This window comes from Acipenser ruthenus, chromosome 10 (genome assembly GCF_902713425.1).
Source record: "Acipenser ruthenus chromosome 10, fAciRut3.2 maternal haplotype, whole genome shotgun sequence".
NCBI classification, from domain to species: domain Eukaryota; kingdom Metazoa; phylum Chordata; class Actinopteri; order Acipenseriformes; family Acipenseridae; genus Acipenser; species Acipenser ruthenus.
The window spans coordinates 52272406-52290722 of record NC_081198.1 but is presented as its reverse complement, the minus strand read 5'-3'; the positions used below and the strand labels follow the sequence as shown (position 1 = coordinate 52290722).

The 18317-nt window shown below is 42.2% G+C and overlaps 1 protein-coding gene across 22 annotated transcripts in view; it reads left to right on the top strand.

The window, feature by feature from the left end:
- The window catches only part of LOC117411585 (CLIP-associating protein 1-like), an 82822-nt gene that overhangs the window by 31197 nt on the left and 33308 nt on the right, over nt 1-18317 (top strand). For 13 of the 22 annotated variants that reach the window (XM_059032593.1, XM_059032592.1, XM_059032602.1 and 10 more), the window contains 15 exons: nt 6052-6201; nt 6885-6958; nt 8018-8110; nt 8335-8480; nt 9247-9382; nt 10140-10210; nt 10371-10430; nt 11001-11078; nt 11429-11596; nt 12640-12689; nt 12916-13086; nt 13868-13891; nt 16928-17032; nt 17170-17196; nt 17588-17743. In XM_059032593.1, the coding sequence (XP_058888576.1) occupies nt 6052-6201; nt 6885-6958; nt 8018-8110; nt 8335-8480; nt 9247-9382; nt 10140-10210; nt 10371-10430; nt 11001-11078; nt 11429-11596; nt 12640-12689; nt 12916-13086; nt 13868-13891; nt 16928-17032; nt 17170-17196; nt 17588-17743 (1509 nt within the window). Of the gene's footprint in view, nt 1-4839; nt 5100-6051; nt 6202-6884; nt 6959-8017; nt 8111-8334; nt 8481-9246; nt 9383-10139; nt 10211-10370; nt 10431-11000; nt 11079-11428; nt 11597-12639; nt 12690-12915; nt 13087-13867; nt 13892-16927; nt 17033-17169; nt 17197-17587; nt 17744-18317 lie in introns of those variants that run through there. The other 9 variants (XM_059032596.1, XM_059032605.1, XM_059032609.1 and 6 more) reach the window with 5 other exon arrangements.

The following is an 18317-nucleotide window of genomic DNA, read 5'->3' as shown; positions in this document are numbered from 1 at the left end:
ATTCCATTCCCTTCGTATTGGGACTGGGGTAGAGTATTCCATTCCCTTCTCATTGGGTCTGGGGTAGAGTATTCCATTCCCTTCACATTGGGTCTGGGGTAGAGTATTCCATTCCCTTCACATTGGGTCTGGGGTAGAGTATTCCATTCCCTTCACATTGGGTCTGGGGTAGAGTATTCCATTCCCTTCACATTGGGTCTGGGGTAGAGTATTCCATTCCCTTCACATTGGGACTGGGGTAGAGTATTCCATTCCCTTCTCATTGGGTCTGGGGTAGAGTATTCCATTCCCTTCTCATTGGGACTGGGGTAGAGTATTCCATTCCCTTCTCATTGGGTCTGGGGTAGAGTATTCCATTCCCTTCACATTGGGTCTGGGGTAGAGTATTCCATTCCCTTCACATTGGGTCTGGGGTAGAGTATTCCATTCCCTTCACATTGGGACTGGGGTCCCTAGCTGTTGACATTATCTTGTTTTTCAGGGTGTGTTTCTCTGACCCTGGCTTCAGTCCCATTCTATTTTTACATGTTGCTTCCCTAACGAAAGGGCATTCGCTTCCCAAGTCGTGCTGATGGAATTGTTTTCACACACAATTCTCTTTTTACTTATTTCTTTTTTTCCGCATTTCAACTCCTAAGCAAGCTCTCCAGAAGTCTCTTCAGATTTAGAGAGCAGTGAAATTGCTTTTGTGAAAGCCTGAGATGGAGTTTGCCGATTTGAAGTGAAATCTCTCACATTACACACTTGTTACTGGCTTCTTTGCACTGTAAAAATGAACGGCAGCTAAATAGAATCCAGTTAACCTAAAGGCATGACTGTCTGTCTGTATATAATGCATTTTTTATAAAACAAATATTCTGCATTAAAACTGTTAATAAAAATGAATATACAAAAATGGGATTCATATATAAGAATGTAATGCTCCGTCATTGGGAGTGATGGCTTCAGCAGTAAACGTGGGGGTTCAGTGTTTTCAGAGGTGTTTTCAAGGTTTGAAGTAGCAGTATTGGCCTTGCTGCTGTCATTTCTGAAGTAATCTAGGTAAGTGAGACGACACAGGCTCCTTTTCATGCTGTGTACTTCGCAGAGCAGCAAGCTTTCCAGCTGGTTTAGGCCTGCAGTGGTTTAAGGTAGTGACCTACTTTTTAATGTCGCGTCTCATGAAGTGGAAATAGTGCAACCTGACAGTGCACACGATTACCAGACAGCCAAGTTACCCAACTGGTTGATGTCAGACAACAAAGTGAAAATCATTTAGAGAATGACTCGACACCGATTAGTGATCATCATTGATTCGCTGGTAGATCATCAGAAGGGATGCATACCTCAACTCAACGCTGAATAGCAATGCACTAAAAACCGTTCCTGATCTCAACGGTGATGGCTGTTCACTTAACAAACTCATTGACTCGAGCTGCTGGCTTTGCTTCCTTAGCTGTCTGTCCTCCCCAGGTGTTTATTGCCCTGGTCATGATCTCAAGCTGCCACATTACTAAGGAGGCAGGGAGACACAAGAGCACTTCCTGTACTACTGCTGCTGCTGCTGCCTGGCTGATTTGAGATCTGAAGTGGAGTTCAAGACTTGCATATAGAGCTCCTTGACATTTTGCTGTCAGATTCCTGCTTTATTTTAATTTTAATTTTAATGTGCAAATTAAAAAAACAGCAAGGCTGCCAGATACCTTTATGATCGTGCTGTAATTGTAATGCCATTGAATGGGTCCTATAATAATGCTTGGATGATTGGGTATTCCCTGTCCCCCAAAATGGACCCAGTTATGTCAACTTTGTTTTCTTTTATATAGCAGACCCAGTTATTATTTTTTTGTTTTCTAAAATCTTCTCTAGTATTGCACTGCTATAGAAATCTCTTCTGCTCCGAATCTGCAATCGGACACCACATTGCTGCAGCACGATGGGGGCAACAACTGCACTGCAGCTGTTTGGGCACCAGATTGTATGTTTTATTTTTTTGTTACTTTAGTTTCTGAACCTATTTTTAAATCCAAGGCCTTTTAAAAAAAGAAAAAAAAAGTATAATCCTAATCAGAAGCGATCTGTGGAGTCCTCTTGTCCTCTGACAGGTGTGGTGGAGACCACAGAGCAGCTGTCTGGCATTGCTAGATATTCAGACCCACACATTGCACCACAGAGCAGCTCTCTGGCATTGCTAGATATTCAGACCCACACATTGCACCACAGAGCAGCTCTCTGGCATTGCTAGATATTCAGACCCACACACTGCATCCCAAGCTGCCTGCCTGGAACCTGTGAATGCTGCCCGATTTGGAAACCTTCAGTCCAGCGATGTTTATAAAAAGCTGCTCGTCTTGCGTTTGTCGTCTTTATAGGTTTCTTGATCCTCGTTGTTAATCCATGCCCAGATTTCTAGAAGCTGTTTTGCACACCGTTTCTTTGAAGATTATTACACAGTGCGTATCACCCCCAGACCTGAAAGTACAGAATCAAAAAAACTTTTCCATTTCCTTGTAGGGCAAAAAAAAAAAAAAAATCTCTTTTTCTGCATCTCCAGCCTGCATGTGGCCCAGATGGAATTTAAAATTATTTATGATATAATTTTCAAGCAATTTATTACCATGAGCAAAACTGAGCAATTTTTGGAATGATCAGAGATGACCTGCATTATGGTAATGTAAAGCAAATTTTATTAAATTCTTTTTTTTGTTTGTTGTTCTTTTGAGGTGTTTTGAGGTAAGTATTGAAACACTAAAAATACTTTCTTTGGTAACTGAAATACTTAGATTTAAGTTAAAGTTGATAAGGGTTTTAGCCAATCAGAGTGCTGATTGTATGTCACAAACAATCCCCATTTATGACATCATGTATGCGATGTTGAGGCTTCACTGTCCAATATTGTGAATATCTGCAATGTGCATGTAGGCAGATGCAGGACGATAGTGTACTTCAGCACCGCGGAATTCTGTCAATGAAAGGAGGGGTAATTCTTTTTCAAAAGCATTAACTCAGTATTTTTAGGTACTTTAAACACTATTTAAAATTGGGCTTGCTCGAACAGTAAATCAATCTGTCAGTCTCAGTCAGTTTTAGCTGTAGCAAGCACTGTGAGTTTGTAATCGGGTAATACAAATGCATTTAATGGAAGTGTTTTGACAGCACAGATCAGTTTGAAAGAGAATTGTCCGCATGAGCTAACTGAGCCCGTTTTGCTTCTTGGATGTGATGATCGGTAATCGGATGACACAGTGAATTCTAATATAGTATACTATAAAACATCACCATTAAAATGGCGTATTCTAACCTGTGTTTTTTATTTCTACGTTTTTACTCAAAAGAGCCAACTTCCCAGCGTGTCGGTATGTAACATGCCTTTGTCAAGGGAAAGTGTGTTTGTAAACACAGTGGAGGTGTTTGTCAGGTTTTGATGCCATGGCAACCACACTCACTTATCTCTATTTAAATGTGCTGTGATGTCATTTACTGCATAGTTAGTGATGTAACAATCTGCTATTCCTTTCTATTTAACCCTTCAGGCATCGTGGTTTGTAATATGATGATATAAAGCTGGAATGAGAATACGGCAGCTTTAGAATTGTTTCTCTTGTTTTGCTAGTGTTTTCAGGCACCGTTGTCTAGCAGCAGCACACACGGGGTATCTGGAGAGGAGCAGCTGTGGGCTTACCTGCACCCACTGGCTGTGAGAGTTAGTTTAGCAGGTACTGCAGCATGCCCAGGGAGAGTGCGTGTGCGTGTGCGTGTGCGTGTGCGTGTGCGTGTGCGTGTAGGCATTACTATCAGTGAGCAGAGAAAATGTCCCTTCAAAGATAGTAATATTTAGTTTATTGTTGACTTTCACCCTGTGTGGAGTTTTGTCTGACTGTAGTAGAAATAGCAAATAAAAATGTAGTGAATGAGAAGTCAATGAGAAGTCCCCACAAATACAGGAATGCAAACGTACGTGTGCGTGTGTGTGTGTGTGTGTAACAGACTGCTTTACTTCCCTGAGGGAGATTGTGCCTTACCAGGAATATTACATGTACCTTTATATCCTGAGGCCTTTTCACGTCTCTTCACTGTTGTTTGTTACCTTCTCGTTGTTGTGTGTGTGTGTTTTTTTTTTTTTTTTTTGTTTTTTTTTTCAATGTAAAATCCGATCTTTCATTCTTTTTACCCATATGCATGCAGTTTCCATCAGAAATAGTAATGGCCACATTCATCTAATTTTATAAATTATTCATCAATGGACCTATTCATTATATAACAACGATACAGACTTTTAAATCAAAACTGCTTTTCAAGCAAGCCCAGCATCTTCATGAAACAGGGCTTCAGTATAGCGTTTTCTTCATCAGGCGGATCCGTGCTTTAAATGGCCTGCCGGTAGTGGAAACGGTGAAGCGCTGGTAAATTGATCTGCTTCAGCAACAGAACCACAGGAGTGTTTGGAGGGTTAGTCATGCTCTTATTAAAGGGTTAAGGTTCGATAGTGGTTAACGATGACTCTGTATTCATCACAGACAATTGATGACAGCTGCGCAGTCTCACTCAGCTGTCGTCAGCTGTCTGTGATGAATACATGGAGTCATCGCTAACCACTATCGAACCTTAATCCAAAACATGGGGCAGGTGCCAGCCAGCCCTGGCAGGTCTTGATAGCGAGAGCCGCTTGCTGTTACCTCCTCCACCATCTCGACACAGTGAAATAGTCCTGAAGGAAGCGATACTGCACCTCTGAATGACAAGGATGACTAGCAAACCCGGGATAACAAGCCTGTCCCTTTAAGATGAGAGAGAGAGAGAGAGAGAGAGAGAGAGAAACAGAGAAACAGTGAGAGAGAGAGAGAGACGATGAGAGAGAGAGAGAAAGAAACAGAGAAACAGTGAGAGAGAGAGAGAGAAACAGTGAGAGAGAGAGAGAAACAGTGAGAGAGAGAGAGACGATGAGAGAGAGAGAGAGAAACAGAGAAACAGTGAGAGAGAGAGAGACGATGAGAGAGAGAGTGAGTGATCACTGTCTGGACTGATAGCAATCCGACCCTTGAAACAGTGTCGGATGTGAGTGGGAATGGGAAAGCATGAAGGAATGTTGAGGAAGCTGTTGTGCAAGAGGATCTGTACGTGTAAGCAAGAGGCTTTGTGTTTGTGTCATTATTATTATTATTATTATAATTATTATTATTATTATTGTTATTATTATTATTATTGGCATGGAATCATTGTTTAATGTTTGCGTACAGCCAGCGCTCTGGAGAGCTTGCGTGCTGCTGAATGATTTCAGAGGTAGGGGTCAGCAGGCTAATATGAAATATTAAACTCTTCAGGGTATTGAAGCAGCTGGTGATAGCGGTACTGCTGGCAGCTCAGTGATGATCACTCTGGACACTCCTTTTCTTTAATGTAGGGAACAGAGAGGAAATTAAATTGAATGCAAAAACAAAGGGTTACATTTCTGTTTGTGCTGTCAAGAAGTGTAGTGGAAATAGTTTTAATGTCCTGTTGTTTCAGAGGGGAGCGTGTTTTTGAATGCTGTATGTTCTGTGGTATGTCATGGAACTGCTCCTGAATACTGCATGCTCTGTGCAGGACTGCAACCTGTATTGGGGGTGTGCAGATTGGTTCAATTATTCAGTATTGAGGTGTGCAGATTTGTTGAATTATTCAGAGCTATTGATCATTGGTCTCACTGATTTATTTTGTTTGTTTTTGATCCACATGCTGTGAATGAGTCTTCATAGCAGCAGTGTAGCAACTTTAAACAGTGCTACTGTAAATATAACTGCTGCAGCTTGAAGTCTTTCAGTTCCGTGTGTTGTGGGCCACGGTTATGAGGAGGAGAGTGTGCTTGTGAATGTAGATGACCTGATGAAGCCGAGGGAAAGTGTGTCTCCTTTCCCTCTCAATGCTGGATGAAAAGAAAAGGAACACTTTCACAAATACCATGGACGGCTCTTCTTTGTTGTTGAGGTGGCTTCCTCAATCCCAAAAGTTTGGGTGAATCATCTTGTTTTTGACGGTTGGGTTTTGGTATGCAGTTCACAGGAAAGTCGTATTTCTTTTTTATTTTCCTTCCAGATAAGAGTGTTGAGGATGAAGACTCTGTGGATGGGAACAGGCCTTCCTCTGCCAGCTCCGCCTCCTCCAAGGCTCCCCCTAGTGGCAAGAAAGGGGCCAGCATGGGGATAGCTCGCAGACCGAGCTCTGCAGCTGGGCCCAAGACTGCAGGTGGGACAGAAACACACTTAAAGTAGCGTCTAGTTCCATGCACAAAATTGCATTTTTTAACAAGGCAAACCATATGAAGAAACAACGTATAATTATATATAATAGGATTGGGCTGCTTGTTGAAAACTTGCTTATGTATAAGCACATATTACACACAGTCTAGATTGGGGGCAGAAAAATGGTTATTGAGGGTGCTAGATGTATTGGCAAGTCAGAAAAATGTAGGTGTTTGCTGTATTGTTTTAAGATATTCTGTTTAGCCTATTGACACGCAACATAGACTACAATAGGAAACGGTAATGGCTGTGAAATTGAAGTCTAGGGAATACCTGTTACTGCAAGATGTATTCATACACACCAGTACAAGCATCACACCAGATCATTCCGTCATTCTGTATTACACAAGAGACCTGCACTGGAGTCTGGGCACAGCATGAGAATCAGGAGGTAGTAGGTGTTCAGGACACACACACATATTAACAGATGTATTACACAGAGACCTGCACTGGAGTGTGGGCACAGCATGAGAATCAGGAGGTAGTAGGTGTGGAGGACGCACACGCACACGCACACACACACACACACACACACACACACACACACACAGATTAACAGAGCTCTCACTGTTTGATTGTCACAAATCAACTTGTCGTCCTTCTGCCCCCCCCCCCCCTTCATTTTAGGAAAGGAAGCAAGTGCAGGTGCTATAGATGAAGACGACTTCATTCGGGCGTTTGATGACGTTCCACCTGTACAGGTAGGTGTGCATAGTTAGGGTATTTATATCAAGAAGAGCCATGGAATAATTACAAACTCTGCTAAAATGTTTTGAGAATAGGCCGTGTACCTGTTGTTCAGATTAAAACTTTCTTTTTTAACTGTAAATTACAGAGAATGAACTCCATCGATATCAATAGCAATGGGGATTGCATATCTAACATGAGCTCCATCGAGATCAATAGCAATGGGGATTGCATATCTAACATGAGCTCCATCGAGATCAATAGCAATGGGGATTGCATATCTAACATGAGCTCCATCGATATCAATAGCAATGGGGATTGCATATCTAACACGAACTCCATCGATATCAATAGCAATGGGGATTGCGTATCGAACATGAGCTCCATCGATATCAATAGCAATGGGGATTGCATATCTAACACGAGCTCCATCGATATCAATAGCAATGGGGATTGCATATCTAACATGAGCTCCATCGATATCAATAGCAATGGGGATTGCGTATCTAACATGAGCTCCATCGATATCAGTAGCAATGGGGATTGCGTATCTAACATGAGCTCCATCGATATCAGTAGCAATGGGGATTGCATATCTAACATGAGCTCCATCGATATCAATAGCAATGGGGATTGCATATCTAACATGAGCTCCATCGATATCAATAGCAATGGGGATTGCATATCTAACATGAGCTCCATCGAGATCAATAGCAATGGGGATTGCATATCTAACATGAGCTCCATCGATATCAGTAGCAATGGGGATTGCATATCTAACATGAGCTCCATCGAGATCAATAGCAATGGGGATTGCGTATCTAACATGAGCTCCATCGAGATCAATAGCAATGGGGATTGCATATCTAACATGAGCTCCATCGATATCAATGGCAATGGGGATTGCATATCTAACATGAGCTCCATCGAGATCAATAGCAATGGGGATTGCGTATCTAACATGAGCTCCATCGAGATCAATAGCAATGGGGATTGCATATCTAACATGAGCTCCATCGATATCAATGGCAATGGGGATTGCATATCTAACAGAGCTTTCTCTTTGTTTTCAGATCTATTCCAACAGAGAGCTTGAAGACTCCATGAACAAGATCAGAGAAATCTTATCGGATGACAAACATGACTGGGAGCAGAGAGTAGTTGCTGTACGTCGATGTCTTGCATTCTCTTTGCAGCAGCTGTGTTTGAGCCAGCCACTCTCTCATCTGCTTTCCCTTTTCAATTGTATGAACATTTCACAACTACCCCTGGAGACTCATTCATATCATTGATTGCTACCCTGCTTCCATTAAATGAAACGACTCGTGTTTCTGATATGCCAGAAGCATGCAGCTCACTCATTTAGTTTGTTCTTTCTTGTTTTTTCCAGCTGAAGAAGGTTCGCTCTTTGCTTCTGGCCGGTGCTGTGGAATACGACGGCTACTTACAGCAGCTGCGTCTTCTGGAGGGAGCCTTCAAGCTATCGGCTAAAGATCTGCGCTCACAAGTCGTGAGGGAGGCTTGCATCACCCTGGGGTACAGATTACTCATTTTCAATATTTGATTTTAGGATTATAGCTTTTTTTGTGTAGCTAACTGACCTGAATTTTCAGTTTGATTGCACATAGCAGACTAGCCAGCCTTTGCCATTAGTTTAATCTATCGATGATGTCTCCCTGTTAAATAAATACATCTGTTTTGTTGGCAAACTGGGGGATATGTGTAGTTTTTTTTTTTTTTTTTTTTTTGTCTTGCCTATATACAAGTACCAGTGTAGTTCCAACAGTATTGTACACCTGCATTCCCATTCATGTTGCAGATTAAATTAAGATTAAACCTGTATATTGCTGCCTTACTTTCAGATTGCTTTGGCATGTCACATCTCATTAAAACTTAGAAGTAAGTTTGGACCTGATCAGTATTTTGTAGGTTATTGATAAAGACCCTTCTTGTTAATATGTTTGTCTAATAGGGAATCTTCTTAAACACTGAAAATGTGGTCCTAAGTTTAAGTACTGAATATCTTATAATTGTAAGTGTTCGTTGGTGTCGGTGCCTCTTTTGGGCAGAGTAAGCACTCTTCCCACATCTTGTGTGTGTGTGTGTGTGTGTGTGTGTGTGTGTGTGTGTGTGTGTGTGTGTGTTTAACTCTGCTTCAGGTACCCAAGTCTAGACACAGGAACACCACATCATTTGATGTAATGATAAGTTCCAAATCAATTGAAGCGTTAATGAACATGAAAACTTGTGATTTAAAACATGCTGCTCTTTCTTATCAATGCACATCCCTTGTTCTTTCCAGGCATCTCTCTACAGTTCTGGGAAACAGATTTGACCACGGTGCTGAAAGCATCATGCCAACTCTCCTTAATCTAGTTCCGAACAGTGCCAAAATCATGGCTACATCTGGCATAGCGGCTATAAACCTCATCATACGTGTGAGTAGACATCATGGCTACAACTGGCATAGCCGCTATAAACCTCATCATAGTGTGGGTAGACGCACCAGCTTTGTTCTTGTGTTTCTTTTCTTGTCAAGTCACAGAATCAGTGTTTAACTGGCTGATTTATTATTCCAATTACAGCTTCTGTTCCAGTAACAATATTCTGTAAACCAAAGAATTTGTCACCCTATACAAATGATGTGACAACTAGAACTGATTGTACATTTTTGTCTTTTTGTTAGATGCTTACTAGCCCTTGTTTTTTTTGAGGTTCTACAGGGATGAAAATGAGATTCCTGTTGCATAGCAGTTTTTTCCCATTCCAGGTTTTAATACGCTCTTGATTAGCTGCATTGTGTAGGTAACAAGCTCAGGTAAAACCAGGAATGGATCAAACTGCTATGCAATGGGAGTCTTATTTCCATCCTTGTATTGTATTCAGCTGTCTTAAACAAGCAACCTTCACAAATGATTCCTTTTGGGAACAGTGAAGATTCCTCGGTTCTGATTAAGTTTGTTGTGTGCTTACGAGTGCTCGTGTGTGTTCAGCACTACGCAGACCTAATCCACAGTGTGCAGTTCACTGTGACCTGGCTGCTGGACAGTGCAGCGAGGTACAAAGTGCTCACTTCTGCCTATCTGGACAGTGTAATGGAAGTGTTTTACAGGATGTGCATTCCTGTTGAAAACGTACTCCCTCACTTTCAGATCCGCTACTTATCGATGCAATCCTTTCCATTCTGTTTTCCAGCACACACACTACCCCAGGCTGATTCCCATCATGACCAGTAACTGCACATCGAAATCTGTAGCTGTTAGAAGGTAATCGTGGGTGAAATCATTTCACTCCATTTGGTGATTTAAATTCTAATGCAGATGGAGATCTTGCCTTTAAGCTGCACTGCATTTGCTTTGAACACTGCAGAACAGTTTTCTTTTTTTTTTTTTTTTTGTAATGTATTCCTCTGTGTGTGTGTCCCAGGCGCTGCTACACATTTCTAGACCTGCTGCTCCAGGAATGGCAGACGCAGTCATTAGAGAGGTAAGATTCATTAAGCAGTCCTGGATCGGGGATTAACAGCCTTCTATGGGTTAAAGGGATGAGGAGTGTGAGCGCACTGAGCCCTGCATCTCAGCAGTTTCTATAGCAACACAAGGAAGACCTTTTAAAAATGCATTCTGAGCTCTGCTTCCCGTTTTGGTTCCCAAATGGCTTTTGTGAGGTAAAGCGAAGGAGATTGTTTGTTGAGTTTAAATGCCACCAGAGATACCCTGACCAGGTTCCTTTCCAAGCTGGAGTTTGTGGGAAGGTGAGCCATGCTCCGTTCTTCACTCAGAAGAAACAAGGACCAGGTCTCACAAATGGAGATTAGATAAAGGGGCATTCAGAACAGAAAATAGGAGGCACTTTTTTACACAGAGAATTGAGGGTCTGGAACCAACTCCCCAGTAATGTTGTTGAAGCTGACACCCTGGGATCCTTCAAGAAGCTGCTTGATGAGATTCTGGGATCAATAAGCTACTAACAACCAAACGAGCAAGATGGGCCGAATGGCCTCCTCTCGTTTGTAAACTTTCTTATGTTCTTAACCATGTTTTCTTATTATCATAGACACCTGCCGGTCTTGACTGAAACAATTAAGAAGGGCGTCCACGATGCAGACTCCGAGGCCAGATCGGTAGCAAGAAAGTATGTTTATTGTTACATATATTTATTTGCCGCCTTTTTTTTTTGTTATCGACATTGATTTTTGGTTTGCTTTAAAATATTGTAACATGTATACAGCTTGTACTTTTGTATATTATATTTTCCCTTGGCTAAAAGAATCAAATCAAGTTGAAAAAAAATAAAAAATAAAGGCACGAGATAAGGTGCATCCCATTTCTAAGTTGATTTTTTAACATCAGCTTTTATGTTAATAATTGTAGATGTGTGTGTGTGCGTGCGTGTAAATATTCTGCTTACATTCATTCTAATAATGTGTTCTTTAAATACTGTAATAACTGGAGCCGATGACCCTCGTCCGTCCCTCTAATCAGGTGCTACTGGGGATTCCATGGTCATTTCAGTCGGGAAGCAGAGCTCCTTTTTCATAACTTGGAGTCTTCTTACCAGAAAGCCCTGCAGTCTCACCTGAAGAACTCGGACAGCATCGTCTCCTTGCCTCAGTCAGACAGGTCCTCCTCCAGCTCCCAGGAAAGCCTCAAGTGAGTGGAAAGCACTGCACTGCATCGCACCGCACCGCACTGGGCCGCACTGCACTGCACTGCACTGCACTGTGCTCGAATCAACAAGGCAGCTGAGCTGCTGTGCAAAAAATCTTATGCAAGACTGTTTTGGAAACTGCTGGATTAAAAGCCTCTTCTAGTAGACATCCAAAATATATAAACATGCTGACAAAATTAGCTTTGTCATAGACGGCAGTTGTTTTTGTGGTAATAATCAGTTATTCACTGTCTCGTTTTTCAGCCCTAATATCTTTCTGTATTTCTTTAAAAAAATAAAAATAAAAAAAGTAAAAATAGCTCCTGCAGTGTCACAAAGAGGAAGTGAAAATAACGGGTTTCAAAGAGCTGGCTGTGCAGTGAATTAAAGTACTTGTGACTTTCTTTAAAAGTATTGAAACCCTGGTGTTTAAACAACCCTTTTAAAGCATGCATGTGTCCAGGTGTCTGGCTTTCACACTTTGTTTCTCCTCAAATGTTTGCATGTGTGCTTCCAGTTGGAAGTGAATTGCACAATAATGAATTGAGCGGAGGTGCTGGGATACTCTCTGCTCTGCAGTTCTCAGACCTCCCAGACTGTTTAAACAGAGAGACTCACATGCTCTGCTACAGATGTTGATTTAAATAACCTTTAATGATCTAAGGGGCTCGGGCACACAGATCCACCACTGTTTTCAGCCCACTCAATAGAGCCCTTTGTCTGCAGTGACAAAATTCAGTTAGTTTGGCACAGTGTTTGTGCACACTTTACTGGAGCTCACCCAGTGTTCTCCCTGTGCAGTGAAGCACATTGCAAGTCTTAAATTGTGCTATAGGGGTCAAACCCGTTCTCACTACAAACTCGAACAGTGAAGCAAAGCAGCAGAGCGAATGCAGCATGCCAGTAGAGTTTACAAAGCTTTTACAAGGACGTCGGGTACCCTGGGAGGAAACTGCTCAAATATTTATTTTCCAGGCTGGTAGTGCGGAAATATTGTTGCAGAACGTTTCTGTTTCCCTCATTGAATCTGCTGTTGTTTTTTCAGCCGTCCTTTGTCTACGAAGCGGCCCCCTGCGGGAAGCAGCGTGTCCAGAGGTAAGGATTCATGCTGCTTCAGTTGTTTTGCTGATTTTAAGAGAGACTTCATCGATGTGCTCTAGACTCAAGGAAATTGGAATAACACCGTGCCACAGCGAGAGTGTTCATCGTCCAGTAATGCGTCCGTGCTGTCAGAGCACCACACTGCAGGAGTTGCATGTCACCTTACTGTGTCCTGTGTGTGTGTCTGATAACTGCTGTTCTTTCTATCGATCCCTGAAAGCATCAGTAGTCGGTTCCAAGTCTGTGAGCACCCCCGGATCCCTGCAACGCTCTCGCAGTGACGTGGATGTGAACGCGGCGGCCAGCGCCAAGTCAAGGATGACGGCAGCTCCCAGCGCCACACCTTTCAGCACTGCGGCTGCCCTGCCCCCGGGCTCCTACGCATCTTTAGGTAAAGCAACCCACTGTCCACTTAACCTACAGGAATGGATTCTTATCATGCACTGGGTAGCTGGTGGGGTTGAATATGGTATTAAAGACCCGGCTTGCCAACAACCAAAATAATAGTAATTAGCTGCATCTACCAAGCGCATTGCTTACAGGACCTTAATTATTCCTAGATACCAGTGTCTAATTCAGTATTCAGGACTGTTAAACATTTACTCCTGACTGCTCAGCTATTTGCCTTCCCTTCAGCTTGCATGCTTTATACATATACAGCACTCCATCTAAAGGAAATATATATAAACAACATTGATGACTAATCCTGGGTTAATATTAAATTAATTTCATTAATTCAAGTCGAAGTGTATTCCAGAAGGAAACAAGAAAAAGAAAGCTACTATATACTTATTATTGTTATTATTATTATTATTATTATTAATAATAATAATAATAATAATAATAATAATAATAATAATAATAATAATAATAATAATTTATTGAATTAGGTTCCATGCTTTTTCATGTTTTGTTTCACCTGTGTTAATGCCATGTTTATATTGCAGTGGACTTAATACATCCATGTAGCATAACTTCGATACACCTCCTCTCTGCTAACCTCTGCTTCTCTTTCTGTGATGCCCCTCCTCTCTGCTAACCTCTGCTTCTCTTTCTGTGATGCCCTTCCTCTCTGCTAACCTCTGCTTCTCTTTCTGTGATGCCCCTCCTCTCTGCTAACCTCTTTCTCTTTCCATGTTACCCCGTCCCCTGCTTTCTTGATTTTCTCAAAGGTGGTACACCCGCTAAATCAGAGGGTAAGATGTTTGTTTGTGTAACGAGTCTGTCCACAGCCTTGTGTTGTTCTTGGTATCTGTTTCCCACACTGTGTGTGATATACCTGCTCCTCATCTGTGAGCAGTAGTGATCTGCATGGTTTGTTTGCATGGCTGTACCTTCGTCCTTTATAACAATGTTGTTTAAAAACTAGCATTCACTGTGTATCTGTGTTTGCTTCAACATGATAAATGGACTGACCCATGTTGGGGCTGCAGTGCTTTCCACCATCACGTGATTCACAGAGTACTGAAGTCGGGAGTCCCAAAGGCTCCTGGGAGATGTTTTTAACGGAAAAGAAACAAAGCAAGACTCCTAATGCTGTGTTTCCCCCCTTTTTAAATCCTTTAAGATTGACAGATTAACCACTTTACAAAATCCCAGCAGAAAGCATTTCAGATTTTAAAAGAACTTGGTAGAAAAAAAAAATCCAGTGTTCGGTTTAAATATGTGATTGAGAACGATCCCTGCGATTGGATTCCCTGTTCTGTATTTGCTGTTTGTGTCTGTATGTTACACTTGAATTCACGTCTTACAATAATATTATGATTCAAACAGAAAAATCATTAACATTTTATATTTAGTTTAGCAGTAAACAAAAAGAAAGCAGATTTTTAAGCAGCTCCTGTGGTGGAAGGTGTCTGGAACTGCCTTCTGTTGATCCGACTGAGTGCTGGGCTTCCAGGGCAGGGCTCCAGCCTCTCCAGACCCAGCCCGTTGTTCTGTAAACTGTGATGGAGCTCTTGAAGCGTCTGTAGGGGGTAGAAGATCCCTCCTTTCAGAATGCAAAGTGTTAGTGTGCACAAACCTGCAATGACTGCAAGAAGCTCATAATAGCTGGAACGGATTGCAATGCTATGCAATGGGAATCTCGCTTCTATCCCGGCAGACAGTTAAGGATTCTCTTCTTCTCTCTCATGCGGATTGTTAGTTGTCACCCCTTCTTGGTGTTGCTGACTGTTTATTATTAGTTTATTTAGCAGACGCCTTTATCCAAGGTGACTTACAGAAACTAGGGTGTGTGAACTATGCATCAGCTGCAGAGTCACTTACAACTACGTCTCACCGAAAGACGGAGCACAAGGAGGTTAAGTGACTTGCTCAGGGTCACACAATGAGTCAGTGGCTGAGGTGGGATTTGAACCGGGAACCTCCTGGTTACAAGCCCATTTCTATAACCACATTTACCGTCATTGTTTCCTTCTTACCCAGGGCGTGTCAGAGAGGAGGATGGTAATCCTGGCTGGAGGGTGGCTCAGGTTTAAATTAAGAGCATGCTCAGAACAGAAGCACATGTACCCGTGTGTCTGCACAGCATATACCATTGAGTGCACCTCTGGATCAGACTTCTCCCTGATTGAACTGAGAGTCTTAGTTTACTAATAAAACCTTCCCTTGTGGGTTCATTCTGGAATCAAACTGCCACAGCAGTGCATTCATTCAGTCCTGGAGTTCAGTTTCTGGGCATGCTCAGTTAGCAATGGTTCAAGACTGAAGAGTTTGTATTGGCTGTATGCAGCACACAACTTATGAAATAGATGTAAATACATCCTGTAAAACTAGGCTACGTGGAAATAATCCACAGTATGTAAAGTACTGTAGATTGACGTTTGTTTTGGTTTTTAAATGGCTATAAACATTCAAACTAGTTTTTGCAGGTTGCACGCTCTTTATGTGTGTTTTTATATAGTGCTTGCACATTTATCATCCTGTCTTGAACTCTCATTAGCAATGGTATATTTGACTGAGGGCATGTTTGGAAGTATAAATCAATGCAAATTAGATTAATTTGCAACCAGCGTGCACTGACAAAGAAGCAGGTGGCAAAAATAATTTAAAGCGTTATAATTATTGATTATAACTTCAATTAAAAAAGGAGTGTGTTGATCATTGATGTATTCATTTTTTTGTTTTTTTTGTAAGATCTAAAGCCACAAGGTTAGCAGACAAAAGCAGTGCCACCAAGTAGTTCTCTTTACAGAGTTAATTAACAGACCGCTGAAACTCTTAGTGTCTCAAACAGGACAGTTTCGTGTACTAACATTCTCATGAAAACAAGAGGTTACCTCTCAACGGCTATAGTTTTTAAAATAAATTAAACACACACACACACGCAGATAGACGCATACAGTCATTTTCAGAATGTAAAAGATTACACACTCTCTCTACAGTATACTATAGTAAACTATAGCTGCGCACCACATTTATAACACACAGAATTCCTCCTGAAGCGTACCTCAACCACTGACTGATTGTGTGACCCTGAGCAAGTCACTTAACCTCCTTGTACTCTGTCTTTCGGGTGAGATGTAATTGTTAGTGACTCTGCAGCTGATGCATAGTTCACACACCCTAGTCTCTGTAAGTCGCCTTGGATAAAGGCGTCTGTTAAATAAACAAATAATATATATATATATATATAATGTTATAAATTGGTATTTTTGGTCAGTCAGTAAATTCTGTAGTGTGTTTCCAGTTTTAGGTTTTAACTAATAAACTCCTGCTTATTTGGTGTTCATGGTGCAGCGCTGTGTTCTGTGTTCATGTTATCACAAGATCACTTAAGCTTCTCAAGATTTACTGAAAAATTTTCCATGTCGTGAATTAAATGTCTTCCGTGTGACACTGAGCGGTATAGCCAGGAGCTGTGCTGCATTTTCATTTTGCATCAGAGCGTCAGCAGCTCAGGGCTATTACCTTCTATCACGGGAGCAGGAAACAAGCTCAATATAGCAGCGTACCATGCAAGAGTCTTGTAGCTGACAAGAAAAAATAACTAAAATAGAGGAAGTCGTCGGATAAAATCCATGCATCCATGTTCTGTACCAGTTCGTATTCGTGACAGTGTGTGTGTGTGTGTGTGTGTGTGCATCATATGTGGGGTCCATGCGGACCTGAATGGAAGCATTCCCAGTTTTATATTTTAAAAGACCTTTTTTTTTTTTTTTTTTTTTTTTAGGTTGCGTTTGCTGGTTTCGTGGTTAGTAACGCTGGCTTCCCTTCCCTTCCCTCCCCAGGCCGAGTGCGCACCAGGAGGCAGAGTTCTGGCAGTGCTGCGGGGGGCAGCACAACTCCAGCGGACAACCGGGGCCGCACCCGGGCCAAGGTCTCCCAGTCTCAACGTGAGTGTGTACCCTCCTCTCGGAATGCCTGCTGGGGGGGAGGTTATTACTAATAATGGGGGGCGCCCATTAAAATGTGTGTGTGTGTGTGTGTAACTCGCTTCTTTTCGCTATTCTATCTTGCTTTCACAAACAAGGATCCAGATCGGCTAACCCTGCTGGTGGTAAGGCTCTCTACTATCTCTTCCCTCCTCTGGTTAATGGCCCTCCTTCACACCACTCTGGGTTTGGTGTGGGATATGGCTCTCCTTGATCATAATGATCCTTTTGAAGCTGCATGATTAATCTGCTTAAAGATCAAGTTAAGGTTGCAAAGAAGGCTGTTCCCTGGTAGTTCGTAGTCTTCATCATCATCCCTGGATCAATTTTCCTAGGAGCCAACCACAATCCCTGAATAAAAGGACAGTACTTATTAGTCAATTTATAAATGTTGTGTTTTGTTCTTAGTTGCTAATGCCATTTTGCAGTAAATGTCTTTGAGAATCTGTGCGTGTGTGCGTGTGTGTGTTCCTCCTGCACTGAGCTGTGCCTCTGTTGGCTGCTGTTTGTTTGCAGCGGGCAGTCGCTCCGGCTCTCCAGGGAAGCTCCTGGGGCAGTCATACAGGAGAGCTCAGCGGGGCGCCTTGGTGTCCACTCCCTCAGAGAAGAGAAGCAAGATCCCTCGCAGTCAGGGCTGCAGCAGAGAGACCAGCCCCAACAGACTGGGATTAGGTGAGGATACCGAGCTGGCAAGGGTTTGTGTGCTGGGCCCCTCAGGAAGTCCACATTGTCAGGGTGAAGCGAGAGGGTTTGGAATGACTTGTATTAGATCGACATACAGAGATATATAGCTAATAGAAGAAACTACCCAATGTCTCCAAGTATGTGTTTAAACAAAATAAAACTGCGGGTGCAGTGTGAATATCTAAGCACTAGTAATGTGCTGAATGGACTTATTTCTATAAGTAGCAAAAGGGTTTCTCTGTTAGGCTGTAGCATCACGGCCCAGGCTGCTACCGACAGGAATTAGACCCATAGACAGAGAGCTGTGCATGTTTATTAAACACAAAAACAAACAGGAACGACCAAAATAAAGGTTAAACAAAAGAATAACACCCTTGTAGGCTGGGCATTAGCCTCCACTACCGTTGAAAAAGTACAAAACACTCCCTCACTCACTCCCTCCCTCACTCCCTCACTCCCTCACTCACTCACTCACTCATGCACCAACAGCTTCAGTACAGCTCCCATCCTGCATCAGGGAAGCTGTATCAGTAAGAGGCAGGCAGGCAGATGAATGTGTGCA